General features: G+C 40.7%; 1 protein-coding gene across 1 annotated transcript in view; it reads left to right on the plus strand.

Annotated features, from left to right (window-relative positions):
• LOC137370228 (eukaryotic translation initiation factor 3 subunit E) overlaps positions 1-14,316 on the plus strand; it is a 145,158-nt gene that overhangs the window by 24,005 nt on the left and 106,837 nt on the right. The window contains exons 4-5 of the mRNA XM_068032587.1: positions 8,417-8,459; positions 8,714-8,818. Of these exons, the coding sequence (XP_067888688.1) occupies positions 8,417-8,459; positions 8,714-8,818 (148 nt within the window). The remainder of the gene's footprint in view (positions 1-8,416; positions 8,460-8,713; positions 8,819-14,316) is intronic.

Consider the following 14,316-nt stretch of genomic DNA (forward strand, 5'->3'; position numbering starts at 1 on the left):
ACGAAAGTAAAATTAACTTACGCTTAGGACAGAGAATGGAAGACAGGTGACCGGAGATAATTATTTATTCATTTTTAACTAAAGTAATACTTTACATGCTTAACGTTAGTAGTTCAGATTTAATGTAGAAGTAAAACTGTTGCTATTTGAGCCTTAGTTTCAGCATCACCTTGCATCAGCTGGAAGCATTCTTAGTAAATTGACCTGTTCAGGACTGTCTTTGAATGTGCTGGCAATCCAGAGGTTAAGTGTTGCGCTTGTTGGATATTGGGGAATTGATCATAGCTGTTTTAATTCTTTAGATGTCAACTTGCTCGAAATTGGGTTGAAACTTCTCAAGCTTGTTTCACTTGTTAACAATGCTGAATTTCTGATGGGAAGCTTTTCTGTTATCACTGAGCTGGATCCAAGCCCACGTCTCGGAGGGCAGTCATTAGCCTGTTGTACCATGTGCTTTGCCATGCGCATATCTCTGCTGAAGAATTTTTTGAAATGAGAATACTGAGCAGTGTGGTCCAGTTAACAGCTATAATGAAGTGGCCAGAAGAGTGTGTTGCCCTGGGGCCTGAGTTCAGATTCATTCTGTATGAAAGCACCATGAAACTGCTAACTGGGCCCTAACCAACTGGCATGAGAATCTAAGCAACATACTGCTGCCAGGGCATGTGCTCTTCAGCTTTGTAAATGATGCATGTTGTTGGGACAGAAATTGGTGAGCTGGTAAATTTCACCTATTCTCCACATTTACCAAGAGAAAATGGCCCTCTCTGCCTGGCACTGAAAGCAATAGGAAACAATGCAGAGCACTGCAGATGATTCTCTTGGATAAATTGTTTTGTTTTCTGTTTTTTTTTTGTTGTAAAGCAGTGACACTACTTCAATTTAAAACAATTCTGTTACTCGCCCATTCCAGCCCAAACAAACTTTCCAAAAAGTATTGTTCATGGTCGATTGTTCAACAAAATTTGTGTTGGCTTGATTGATTAGTGGCCTGGACAGTTCTGATGTGTTTGAAATCAAGCCTGTCGCTAATTGGGCTGTTTCAGCATATGTTTGGGGTAGCACCACATCAAGGCGCAGGTATTTAAAATTATGTAATGAGTTGGGAGGAGGAATAGATTCTGCTGTTGATAAAAATGAAATTGAAGCTATTCAGTACATGCTTCAGTTATTAAAATAATCATAGTTGAGCTGAAATTAAAACATTCTGTTCTTTAGAATTGAGTAGTAGTAAAATTGATTTTGAACAGTTAATGGGTTTGACACTGTGTGTGTTGAGTTTAATACACCCCATTCGAATTACATGATTTATGGCTGTAGCTTTGGTTCGTGACTCCATCTTACTGATAGTCAACTCCCTTGCGTGGCCTGAGTTGGCAGCTCGTGCAAGCCAGTTCCACTGCTGATGTGCTGAGTGCTCATTTCAACATATAAGAAATAAATGGTATGCTGAAGCATGCATTTCTTTGTAACTGATTTTTTAAAATGAATTAATAGTGTGGCTTCTTGTTCATTTGTTTTTAAACCCCTTTTCGGACTTGTGTAAAATTCCAGATGCACCATAAACCTCTTACAGGTCAGCTAGTTCATTAGATAATGCTTCAAAAACCACAGCATAATGACATTACAAGCTGTTCACTAACATTTTCCAGTTCTGCACCACAAGTATCCTCCGTTCATGTCTTCAGTTTGGAATTTGAATTTAGTACTTCCTGCGTGGAGCTGTACAGGATGCAAAATCGAAGGCTTGAAAGAGTTAGCTACAGCTTTCATTAAAAGCCACTGCTGTAAGTTCTGGATTTACTTAGTCAAGTCTTTGAAGGATCAAGTGTTCTTAACAGTGACAGTTTTGTGACTTGACTTAGGAAGTCCCAGCAGATGATTGGATGCTGCAGCCTGAACTGAGAATATTGTATCTTACTTTCCACTCCATAAATGTCTAAGAATGACTAAACTTAAGGGTGTAAGTTTTATTGAGGTTCTTACTGTGAAGGGCAATTCATTCAATACTGTCATGTGCTAATACTTAAGCTGATCTTTTGTTTGGAGTGGTCTTTAAATCCCTTTAACATAAAATGTACAGAATATTGTGCTGCCTAAAACAGAAAAGGTTTCAGTTTCATGGAACACAAGGCTGAGAAAAGGCCATTTGGCATATGGAAACTCATCTTCATTGTACCCCAGTTCCCCCATTACAGCAACCAACTGTTGGGTACATATAGAATGTCCTTGTCACACTGTGCTGCCTGATAAATTAATGGTGTTCTCGAACAAAGTTTGTTCACATTTTTTTTTAAATTTTCACTTATTTAAATATATCTTTATACTTTCCTGGTCCTCTGGAGTTTAGAAGAATGAGACGTGATCTCATTTAAACATGCAAAATTCTGATGGGGCTTGACAGGGTAGACACTGTATCTCCTGGCTGAGGAATCTAGATCATGGGGGCACACTCTCAGGTTAAGGGGCTGATAATTTAGGACTGACGAGAAATTTCTTCACTCAAAGGGTTATGAATCTTTGGAATTCTCTACCCCAGAGGTTTGTGGATGCTCCATCATTGAAGGCTGAGCCATATTTAAGGTTGAGATAGATTGATTTTTAGTCTCAGGGAATCTTAGGAATATGGGGAGCGGGCGGGAATGTGGAGTTGAGGTAGAAGATCAGCCGTGATCGTATTGAATGGTGGAGCAGGCTCCAGGGGCCGTATAGTCTATTCTGGCTCCTATTTCTTACGTTATGTATGTTGATTTTAACGGTAATGTGCGATTATCTGTATTTAATATTTTGTATGGCTTCATGGCGTTGCAGCTTAACTGCCTTCTTTCTACAGCACGGTTCTTGAGTGTCTCTTAACTTCCTTCGCAGATTCCCACCCTTATACTTGTTGCTGTTTCCTCTGTCTCTATTGAGTGCTGTGACATGGTGACTAGGATTATATACACTATTCCCAAATGTGCTTTGTCCAGTGCATTATAAAGCCTCAGTGTAATTCCTGAAGGATAGCACTCTACTGTTCTGACTGCATATCCTGGAGTTTGATTTGTTTTTAATTACTTTGTCACGAGATACTGCAAGTGTTAAGTCTACTGCCCCTCCCAGCTCCCTTTCAAAACCTTCCTACACCAGTTCAGTTGTACTTATATACTGATGTATGTTTTTGATCACTCTGCAGTGTTTCATACTTGTGTTAAATTATGTTTGCCATTTGCCTCATCGGTTATGTTCCTGATAGAAACCCTTTTCCAGATTTTGCTGCATCTTCTGCCACTGCTGCTCTTCCTATTTGTGTTGTCAGCAAATTTGACTAACTTAACATTTACTTTTAATATTTAGCAAACCATGTTTGACTGTAAACACCTCCAGTCTAACTTTACAGTTCTTGTATATATGTGTTACCGCTTTCCTATTTTTCGTCAATGTATCCAGTTCCCTATTCTTTCTCTGACTTTTGTTTTCATTAGAAGCCTTTCATATGGACCTTAACTTACTGAGACTCCAAGTGCACTATTTCTTGGTAGAATACCCTACCGTAATTGTATTGTTTAAGAAGTCAGGGATGCACACCTTCCAAATCCATCTTGGCTGTTAAATTTATTTACACAAATATTCCTAATTGTCAGAATAGTTTCTATTGTTTTGCCTGTTAATAGTCTAATCACCCGGATCAGATTTGTTGCCCTATTCAAATATGCTGCTGCATTGACTTGCTTCCAATTCTGCAGAAACCTGCCTATGTCCAATGATTTTGCTGTGACAATAGTAGGTACCCTCCATAATCTGCTACCGATCACTAAAATAGCTATTAATCTTAAATTGCCCGAACTTAATAACCACCTGTTTCTTGTTGACTAGCTGGAAGATGATGCTTTCCAGTTTTTCTTGGAATACATCAAGGCTGCTCTGGTACAAACCTCCTTGTGGGCAAAACTCATCTTGTTGATTCCTAGCCATCCTGAGAGCTAGACCAAATTTCCCTTAAAGGACATTGTGCTCAAAATGACCATAAACTGAGTGTAGTTCTCGGTAGAGGCAGCATTCACAGCATAATAACAGGGCACCTCTTATGCAATGTGCATACAAGCATATTAGTAACTGATCACTATCATTTTCCTGTTGCACAAGAATGTCACATACTCCATTTTCCAGTAATATCCAGCATATTGTCCAGTTCATTGTGGCTGCGTAGTGCAGAGCAGAAAGTGAATGACCATGTTGTGACAAAACACAGGTTGCAAAAGGAAATAAATAATAGTTTGGAACTGGGAGGGAGGGAGGAAATGAGTAATATGACAGGCAAGTGCTTTGAATGCTGTAGCACAGTCTTTAATCAGATGACTGGATGAAGCAGAAGGACTTGATGCCATTCTAAGGTACCAATACATTACGACTTTGTCAAAATCCCAGATAACTATTGAATCTTGTACAGTTGCTATCTACCGTCACACCCATTAACTGCTTGGTGCAGATCTAAACTAAAGGAAATAATTTGAGCATCCGAACCAATGCAGTGTAGAGAAATCTTTTTTCTCTCTCTCTTTTTTCCCCGCTGACCTTTCCTTGCAAAGAAGCACATTTGCAAGAAATCAACATGCAGTAAGCAGGGATTGGGATAAAATGTATTCATCAACTTCAGCTCGTGGGATGATAGTCACATGCTGAACAGGTGGTCCTCATTTCCCTTTTCATGTTTAGAAGATATTTATAAATTACACACTGGGATGCACATGGACCAAACTCCTTACAGTGTAGAGATTCTAAAACAAATAATAGAATGATGATAGCTATTTTATGTATGGTAACCAGTTGTGCTCATCCGGTTGTTCTCGTTAAAGGGTAATTAGGTGCCCCAAGCTGCTTGGATGTTTGAAGTTAAGTCCTTATATAATTGTGCTTTAGCTAAGGAGCTGTGCCACAAGGTTGAAGTAAGTTGACTTTGAACTTTAATGTGTGCTCTCGAGTTATTGCACTGAATGCCTGGCTGTGTGCTGTAGTTAATATAACATATAACTTATTCACAATTGGTGGCTAGTCAATTAGCATTAAGTTAAGGAAAATGTAATTTCCTATAGTGCTGTTAATAGAAAGATTTTTTGAATAAATAAGCCTGGTTGAATGCTTCAAGTTGAAACTTAATTGGGTCAATCTTTCAAGTGGATCAGAAGTTTAAACAAATAAATAGGGTCTTTGAATAAATCTGTACTTGGGCAAGTGTTCATAAGGCTGTTGAGAATGAGGGCTAAAATTGCATGGCCCTGTTATATTTTATTATCTCCTCTGCTAGTACTTGCCAGTGCATATACTGAAACCAGGATGAATGGAGTTTATTTGCACCTTTGCAATGATGCCAAGCTGGGCTAGGCTTCTTGCCTAGTTTAGTTTTACTTTGCCATTATCCTAAATTAGGAAGTTCAAACTTTTTTTTGTTGGCAAATTTAGTATATTAAAAATCTAATTTTATTGTGTGTTTTTCACAGTTGTGGCTCTTGCGCATCCTCAGTTTTAAACACTTCACAATTGGTAGCTGTGCCTTCAGCTGCCTGGGTTCTAAGTTCAGGAATTCTCTCCTTAAACCTCTCCACCCCTTTCCATCCTTTAAGATGCTCCTTAAAACCTACCCCAGTGACCAAGCAATATTGCTTTATAGGCTTGGTTTCAAATTTTGTTTGAGCTGAAGGAGGAGAGGTTTTATGAAAACATGAAATAGAGAAGAACGTCTGAAATAGGTTTATATTCGAACTTGTTACCACAATCACACTGCCCAAAAGTATGACCTCAGTCGTGTTGTGTCAGGTCTCCAGAGAAAAATAATGATTGACTCAGATGACCACTTAGCTATCTATTCAAAAAACATATCAATCCAAAATAGCAAACAACATACAAAAAGCAAAAAATTATTGAATTCATTAGGAATTGGGTGGGAAAACTCTCTACTGGCTGGTTGGAGTCACACCTCGCATAAAAGTTGATGGTTGTGGTTGTTGGAGGCCAGTCACGTCAGTCGCAGGATGTTGCTGCAGGGGTTCCTCAGGATAGTGTCCGAGACCCAATCATCTTCAGCAGCTTCATCAATGACCTTCCCTCCATCATAAGCACAGAAGTGGAGATGTTCGCTGACTGCACGCTGTTCCGTTCCATTTGCAACTCCTCAGATAATGAAGCAATCCTTGCCTGCATACAGCAAGACTTGGACAACATTAAGGCTCGGTAAGTGGCAAGTAACATTCACGTCACACGTGCCAGGCAATGACCATCTCTAACAAGGAAGTATAACCACTTCCGCTTGTCATTCAATGGCATTGCCATTGTCAGATCCTCCACCATCAACATCCTTGGGATCAACATTGACCAGAAATGTAATTGACCCAGCCGCACAAATACTGTGGCTACAAGAGCAGGCCAGACTCTTGAGTGGAGAAAAATAAATTATAGATCATTGCATTTGTCAATACAAATTGAGAAAAATATTGTCTATTGGTGCATTCTATCAAAGATTTTCTGGTCTTTTGTGAATAGTGATAATATTGGCCATTTATGTTTCGATTGCTCACGTGAAGCCCTGTATCGATCGGACTTTCCGGCTGGAGGTCTGAATTTGAGTACTACTATGAATGTGGGGAATTTTTAGCCAAGTTGGGCAAATTTTGTATGGGAGAGGCACATAACGGGAGTTGTTTGCTCTGCTCCTGCAATAACCAGAGAATGCCAAGAGAACTGGGCCAGAAATTTGCAAGTAACTAAGGCATCTGAAGCAAAATGTTAGATAAATAAAATTGCAAACAGCTGTTATCCATGTGTAGCTGTCAGTCACAGTAACGTCAGCAAAATATTTTTTGCAGCAGTAAATTTACAGTGTGGCAGCATTGGGTAAATTGCTGTCGCATTTAGGCTGCAGCTTTAATCATTGTAAAAGTGGAACTGCACTTCAGGTTGCAGATTACTCATGAGCAATAACACAATAGATACATGCACACCATACATACACAGAAAAGTTGCTAATTTGAACCCTGATCTCAACCAGGGCAGCTAAGGGATTATTTCAGTTGAGCGTGGTGCTTCCTGGCTGGGGAGGGGAAAGCTGTCAGTGATTCATCATGTATCTCCCCCACCCCTGCATTGTCTTCTCAATTTATCATTTAAATGCAATATGCTCTATAAAAGCTTGTGCAGAAATTGCCAATTGACTAAACTCATCCTGACCCCATCAGGATGAGTTTAGTCAATTGGCAATTTCTGCACAAGCTTTTATAGAGCATATTGCATTTAAATGATAAATTGAGAAGACAATTATGCAGTTGGCTGGCCTTGTATAGAAGCAGTCAAAGATGCAGCAAAAGCTTTAAAACATGCAATGTAAGGAAAAAAAGCAGTAGCTGACAACACCAATGAGGACTTGAGAAAAATAAATTATACATCATTGCATTTGTCAGTACAAATTGAGGAGAAAAATTTTGTCTATTGGTGCATTCTATCAAAGATTTTTTTATGATCTTTTGTGAATAAGGAAGTATGGTCAACATAAAATGTGCCAACACAAATATGGGATAACATTAAGACTTCAGTAATTTTGTAGAATGTGTAATTGTATAAGAAGAAAAACCAGAATAAAAATGGTCTGTGATGGTTACAATAATTCTTTAACCAAACAGATTTGACCTCTTTATTCTCCATGGGGGAATATGATATAAAAAAAATTGGAATCCTAATTTTTCCCAGGATGCTTCACCGCTTCCTCACATCCTGGTTTTTCACAACAAATTTGAAAGATAAAATGGTACGCGTTGTCTTTTAAAAAAAAAACGCGTTAACAAGTGTACAATGCTTATCGATATGCTTGTGCTCCTGCCCAGGTTTGCCTCGACAATAAATGATTCATCTCTTCAGTTGAAAACACATTTCTGCATGTTATGAGCCTGTTTACTCTGTAGCCATGCACACTGTACGATTGCGCACATTTAGTTATTTTGCAGAACTGGCTGGAGTTCAGCAGACTGCCAGCCAAATCATACTTTCATTGTTAACCCAAATGTGGTGCAATAATGAAAAACAGGCCATTATGTTTTGATTTGGGAAAATTTAGTGTCGATTTGGGCTGATTTGAAATGGCATCAGTCTGTAATTCATCTTGATGTTTGTGATTATATGCATGCACATGTACGGAATGAGTGGATGGGGAGCTCACTCCAGTTCCCATCAGCATGCATCCACTACAGGATAATAGTCACTTCCAAAAACTGTTATTAGTGCGCTGTTCTTGGTTCCTATGAAATATTCTACTCTTTTGTACACCGCCCTTTTACTCTCAAGATCACAGGACACTATTCCTGTAATATCCTTCAATACTAAATGATTGCTAAATGGATGTGTTTTCAATTATTACCTTTTGTAAAAAAAACTTTTTTTTCTATCTGAATAGAGATGGACGAATGCTGTTCGATTATCTAGCGGAAAAGCATGGGGTAAGTGGGCATTCGTTGATTATCGTGAATATTTAATGACGAATGCAGCACAATATTGTAGTTCAGTTGCTGTGAAGTGATTCATGAGTAATTGTTGAAACCTGATGAAAAATGGTTGTTTTCAAACATTACATCCCATGGTATAATTTACTGCAAACTGAATCTTTTTTGGCTATTCTCCAATAATAAAGGTAGTATCTTAATTTTTAAAGTATTTCTTCCCTGTAGCTTATTTTTATCATTTTGTTTTGAAGTTTCGTCAAGAATATTTGGACACGTTGTACCGATATGCTAAATTCCAGTATGAATGTGGCAATTATTCGGGTGCAGCAGAATACCTCTACTTTTTCAGAGTTCTGGTGAGTACCATTTCCTACAAGTAAATGAAGCTTGGTGCTTGACTGTCTAGAAGTTCTGATCTAGTTGGTGTTGTTTTCCAAAATTAACGGTAATACAGTTTTTGCTGCTTATAGCGGTTGCATTCGTGTGAACTTGATTTGCCTGCGATACGTGATGGCTGGTAATAAACTGGGAGTGAGAGTACAGTTTAAATCTTTGCAGACAGGAGCAGGATTCATACATTGAGTAATACTTTCCTTTGGCATTGACTCCGAGTTACATCATAGATAAGAAAAGGGTAACAATCTTGCCTAGAATTTATAGCACCATTTGGCCCAATGGCTGCACATGAGTCTCCTCCCATCATTCTGCATTTATTCCTATCGAAATATAGGGGATAGTGGTGGGGTAATGGAAATGTCACTAGACTTGCAATGCAGAGACCCAGGATAATTCTCTAGGGACATGGGTTCAAATCCCATCATGGCAGCTGATGGAATTTAAATTCAGTTAATAAATCTGGAATTAAAAAGCCAGTCGCAGTGATGGTGACCAAGAAATTGTCATAAAAACCCATCTGGTAGGAAAGCTGCTGTCCTAACCTGGTTTGGCCTTCATGTGACTCCAGATCCACAGGAATCTCGTTGATTCTTAAATGCCCTCTGAAATGGCCTAGCAAGCCACTCAGTTGTAGCAAACCATTAGAGAAAAGGCTAAAAGGATATCGATATCGACCTAGGCACGGGAAACGACAACGGCAAACCCAGCCTTGTCGACCCTGCAAAGTCCTCCTTATGAACATAGATCACAGAGTTTTACAGCACAGAAACAGGCCCTTCGGCCCAATTCGCCTTTGCCGTCCATTAAGCACCCATCCAATCTAATCCCATTTTCCCACACTTGGCCCGTAGCCCTGTATGCTATGGCGTTTCAAGTGCTCATCTAAACACTTCTTAAATGTTGTGAGGGTTCCTGCTTCTACCACCCCTCCAGGCAGTGTGTTCCAGGTTCCAACCACACTCTGTTGAAAACATTTTTCCTCAACTCCCCTCTAAACCTCCTGCCCCTTACCTTAAATCTATGCACCCTGGTTATTGACCCCTCCGCTAAGGGTAAAAGTTTCTTCCTATCTAACCTATCAATGCCCCTCATAATTTTGTATACCTCAATCCGGTCCCCCCTCTGCCTTTTCCATTCCAAGGAAAACAACACCAGCCTATCTAGTCTCTCTTCATAACTGAAATACTCCAGCACAGGCAACATCATGGTGAATCTCCTCTGCACCCTCACATCCTTCCTATAGTGTGGTGCCCAGAATTGTACACAGTACTCCAGCTGTGGCCTAACCAGCATTTTCTACAGCTCTAACAAAACCTCGCTGCTCTTATATTCTATGTCTCGGCTAATAAAGGCAAGTATCCCATTTGCCTTCCTAACCACCTTATCTTCCTGTGCTGCTACCTTCAGTGATCTATGGACAAGCACCCCAAGTTCCCTCTGACCCTCTGTACTCCCTAGGGTCCTACCATCCATTGTATATTCCCTGGCCTTGATAGTCCTCCCAAAGTGCATCACCTCACACTTCTCAGGATTAAATTCCATCTGCCACTGCTCCGCCCATCTTAACAGCCCATCTATATCGTCCTGTAATCTAAGGCTTTCCTCCTCACTATTTACGACACCACCAATTTTCGTGTCGTCTGCGAACTTACTGATCATACCTCCTATAATCACGTCTAAGTCATTAATGTACACTACAAACAGTAAGGGTCCCAGCACCGAACCCTGCGGTACACCACTGGTCACAGGCCTCCATTCGCAAAAACAACCCTCGACCATCCCCCTCTGCCTCCTTCCACTAATCCAATTTTGAATCCAATTTGCCAAATTACCCTGGATCCCATGGGCTCTTATCTTGTTAATCAATCTCCCATGTGGGACCTTATCAAAAGCCTTACTGAAGTCCATGTAGACTATATCAACTGCTTTACCCTCATCTGGGGGCTTGTGCCAAAATTGGGAGAGCTGTCCCACAGACTAATCAAGCAACAGCCTGACATAGTCAGACTCATGGAATGTCCCGGACACCATCATCACCATTCGTGGTTATGTTCTGTCGCACTGACAGGATAGACCTAGCAGAGGTGGCGGCACAGTGGTATACGGAAGGGAGTTGCCCTGGAAATCTTCAACATTGATGCTACAGCCCATGAAGTCTCATGGCATCAGGCCAAACATTGGCAAGGAAACCTCCTGCTGATTACCACTTACCACTCACTCCCCCCCCCCACTTCAGCTGTTGTTTCAGTACTCTTCCATGTTGAACACCACTTAGAGGAAGCACTAAGGGTGGCAAGGGCACAGAATGTATCCTGGGTGGGGGACTTCAGTGTCCATCACCAAGAGTGGCTCGAAAGCCACACTACTGACTGAGCTGGCGGAGTTCTAAAGGACAGAGCTGCTAGACTGGGTCTGCGGCAGGTGGTGAGGGAGCTAACAAGAAGGAAAAATCCTTCTTGACTTTGTCCTCACCAATCTATCTGTTGCAGACGCATCTATCCCTGACAGCGTTGGTCGGAGCAATGACTGCACAGTCCTTATGGAGACTAATTCCCATCTTCACATTGAGGATATCCTCCATCGTGTTGTATGGCAATAACTCTGCTAAATGGGCTAGATTTCAAACAGATCTAGCAACTCAAAGCTGGGCATCGATGAGGCGCTGTGGACCATCAGCAGCACAATTGTATTCAATCGCATCTGCAACCTGATGGCCGCGCATATCCCCCACTCTACCATTACCATCAAGCCGAGGGATCAACCCTGGTTCAATGAATCCTGGAACTCCCTTCCTAACAGCACTGTGGGTGTATCTACACCCCTATGACTGCAGGAGTTCAAGAAGGCAGCTCACCACTACCACCTCAAGGGCAATGAGGAATGGTGAATAAATGCTGCCTAGCCAACGACGCCCACATCCCCCAAACAAATTAAAAAAAATACTTTTCACCTTAAGTATTCCATGCGGTAGACTGTTTCACATTCCTAACAATCTGAGTAAAGAACTTTCTCCTGAATTCCTTGTTGTGTTTATTCATGGCTGTCTTATTTATGGTCCTTGCTTTGTTCTCCCCCACAATTTGATCAGATTTTGACAGGTTTTACATGATATTGGAAAATTCTGCTAAACCTAGACGTGAGCATGGACCTTGAGTTCCACTGCAGCAACTTCCTACAAGTGTTTAGCAGCTGACACAATGTTATCTAAATTGTATGGCTAGCCCACTGCAGATGCCTTTGATCCTGGGGCCAAGACATTGTTCATGACCCTGGAAACTTATGCACTTCGTAAGACTGCAACAGGAATGTTGTAGATCAAGACTGCAAGGTGCGAACTGGTGAGTAAGCACAGCTGTTTCTGCCTGAAATAAGTGGGAGCATTGGAGACTCTGACAAGAAACTTGTCAAGAAACAAGGAAGTTGATGATAATGCTAATAGCTCATGGTTATCACTCTCTAGTCAATGTAAGTGACTGTCGAACCAACTGGGGAACAGGCTAGTTTAGATCTAGTGTCATGTGACGAGGTTAATTAATAATCTCATAGTAAAAGAACTTCTAGGGAAGAGTGATCATATAGAATTTCGTGTTACGTTTGAGCGTCATGTAGTTAATTTTGAAACTAGTGATTTAAATTTATACAAAGCTATTTGGCTCAAATAGTTGGGAAATTAGAACATGGCGGAAATTGTGGGGAACCAAGGATCTGATCAGAATGATGAATTTAACAATTATTAGTAAAGAAATAGTACTGGAGTTTGGGGTAATATATCAGCATGGTGAGATGATTGGTTGAAGGGCAGAATGCAGCACAGGAGTAAATGGGTCATTTTCGTGTTGGTAGCCTCTAACTAGTGGAGTGCAGTAGGGGTCAGTGCTTGGGCTTCAGCTATTTACAGTCTTATCAATAACATAAATGAAGGGACCAAGTATAATGCATCCTGGATTGCTGAAAATACACAACTAGGTGGGAAAGTAAGTTGTGAGGAGGGGTATAGAGCAGTTAAGTGATTGAACAAGAAGGTGGCAGATAGAATATAATGTGGGGAAAAATGAAATTATCCACTTTGGTAGTAAGAATGAAAAAGCAGAATATTTTTTAAAAGGCGAGAGACAAGCAAATGTTGGTGTGCAGAGGGATTTGGGGTCCTTGTACATGAATAATAAAGTTCATGTAGTTACTGCAAGCAATTAGGAAGGCAAATGGCATGTTAGCCTTTATTTGCAAGGTGGTTCATCGAATGGTTACAGCCCAAAAGGAGACCATTTGACCCATCATGCCTATGCCAGCCCTCTGCAAGACCAACTCAGCTAGTCCCACATCCCTGCCCTTTCCCTGTATCCCTGCAAATTTTTTCTCTTCAGATAACTGCCCAATTCCCTTTTAGAGTTTAAGAGTAAGGAAGTCTTTCTGTAATTGTATAGAGCTTTTGGTGAGACCACACCTGGAGTACTATGTAGAGCTTTGGTTTCTTTACCTAAGGAAAAATATGTTTGCTTTGGTGAGGGTGCAACGAAGGTTCACTGGATTGATTCTTGAGATGAGGGGAGTATCGTATGTGGAGAGATTGAGTACAATAGGCCTATATCCTCAAATTTAGAAGGAGAGGTGATCTTATTAAAACATCTATGATTCTGAGTGAGTGTGACAGGTAAATGCTGAGAGAACAGGCGGACATAGTCTCAGGATAAGGGTGTGATCATTTAGGTCTGAGCTGAAAAGTTTCTTCACTCCGGGTTGTGAATCATTGGAATTCTTTACCCCGGAGGGCTGTGGATTCTCAGTAATGAGTATATTCAAGACTCAGATTGCTAGATTTTTGGGCACTAAAGGAATCATGGGTTATGGGGGGGAATTGCGTCAGAAAGTGGAGTTGATGTAGACGATCAGTCAGGATCTGTTGAATGACAGAGCAGAGATGAGGGGCCCTGTGGCTTACTGCTATTTCTTAAGTCCCTTTTAAACGTGGATGTTTGAAGTGGTAGGGACTGTGTTGTAATGTACATTCCCAGCCTACCTGCATGAGGCTTGGAAAACTGTACTGTCCTTTTTACTTGGTCTTTACAGTCTATTTTTTGAGAGCATGAAAGGAAGCTAGTCATTTAAGCACTGCTAAAGATTTGCCATTTGAGCAACCACATACTTGGAAAGTTGTACTTGCAATATAAGCAGTCTGTTCAAGTTTGGCTTCTATTCTTTGTGGTTACTCCAACTAATACCCAGAATGTTTACTGATGCTACTGTGCATACAGAAAATACATATTTGTTGCCTTGAATTGCAAGCTCTGCAATCTCTAGTAATCGTCAGAGGACAAGAACAGAATTTAGCAGTAGTCTTGTACTTTGGGAATGACATAGCTCATGTCTTTTAACATAAGAAATAGGAGCAGGAGTAGACCATACAGCCCCTCGAGCCTGCTCCACCATTCATTACGATCATGGCTGATCTTCTGCCTTA

Source organism: Heterodontus francisci, chromosome 5 (genome assembly GCF_036365525.1).
Source record: "Heterodontus francisci isolate sHetFra1 chromosome 5, sHetFra1.hap1, whole genome shotgun sequence".
NCBI lineage: Eukaryota > Metazoa > Chordata > Chondrichthyes > Heterodontiformes > Heterodontidae > Heterodontus > Heterodontus francisci.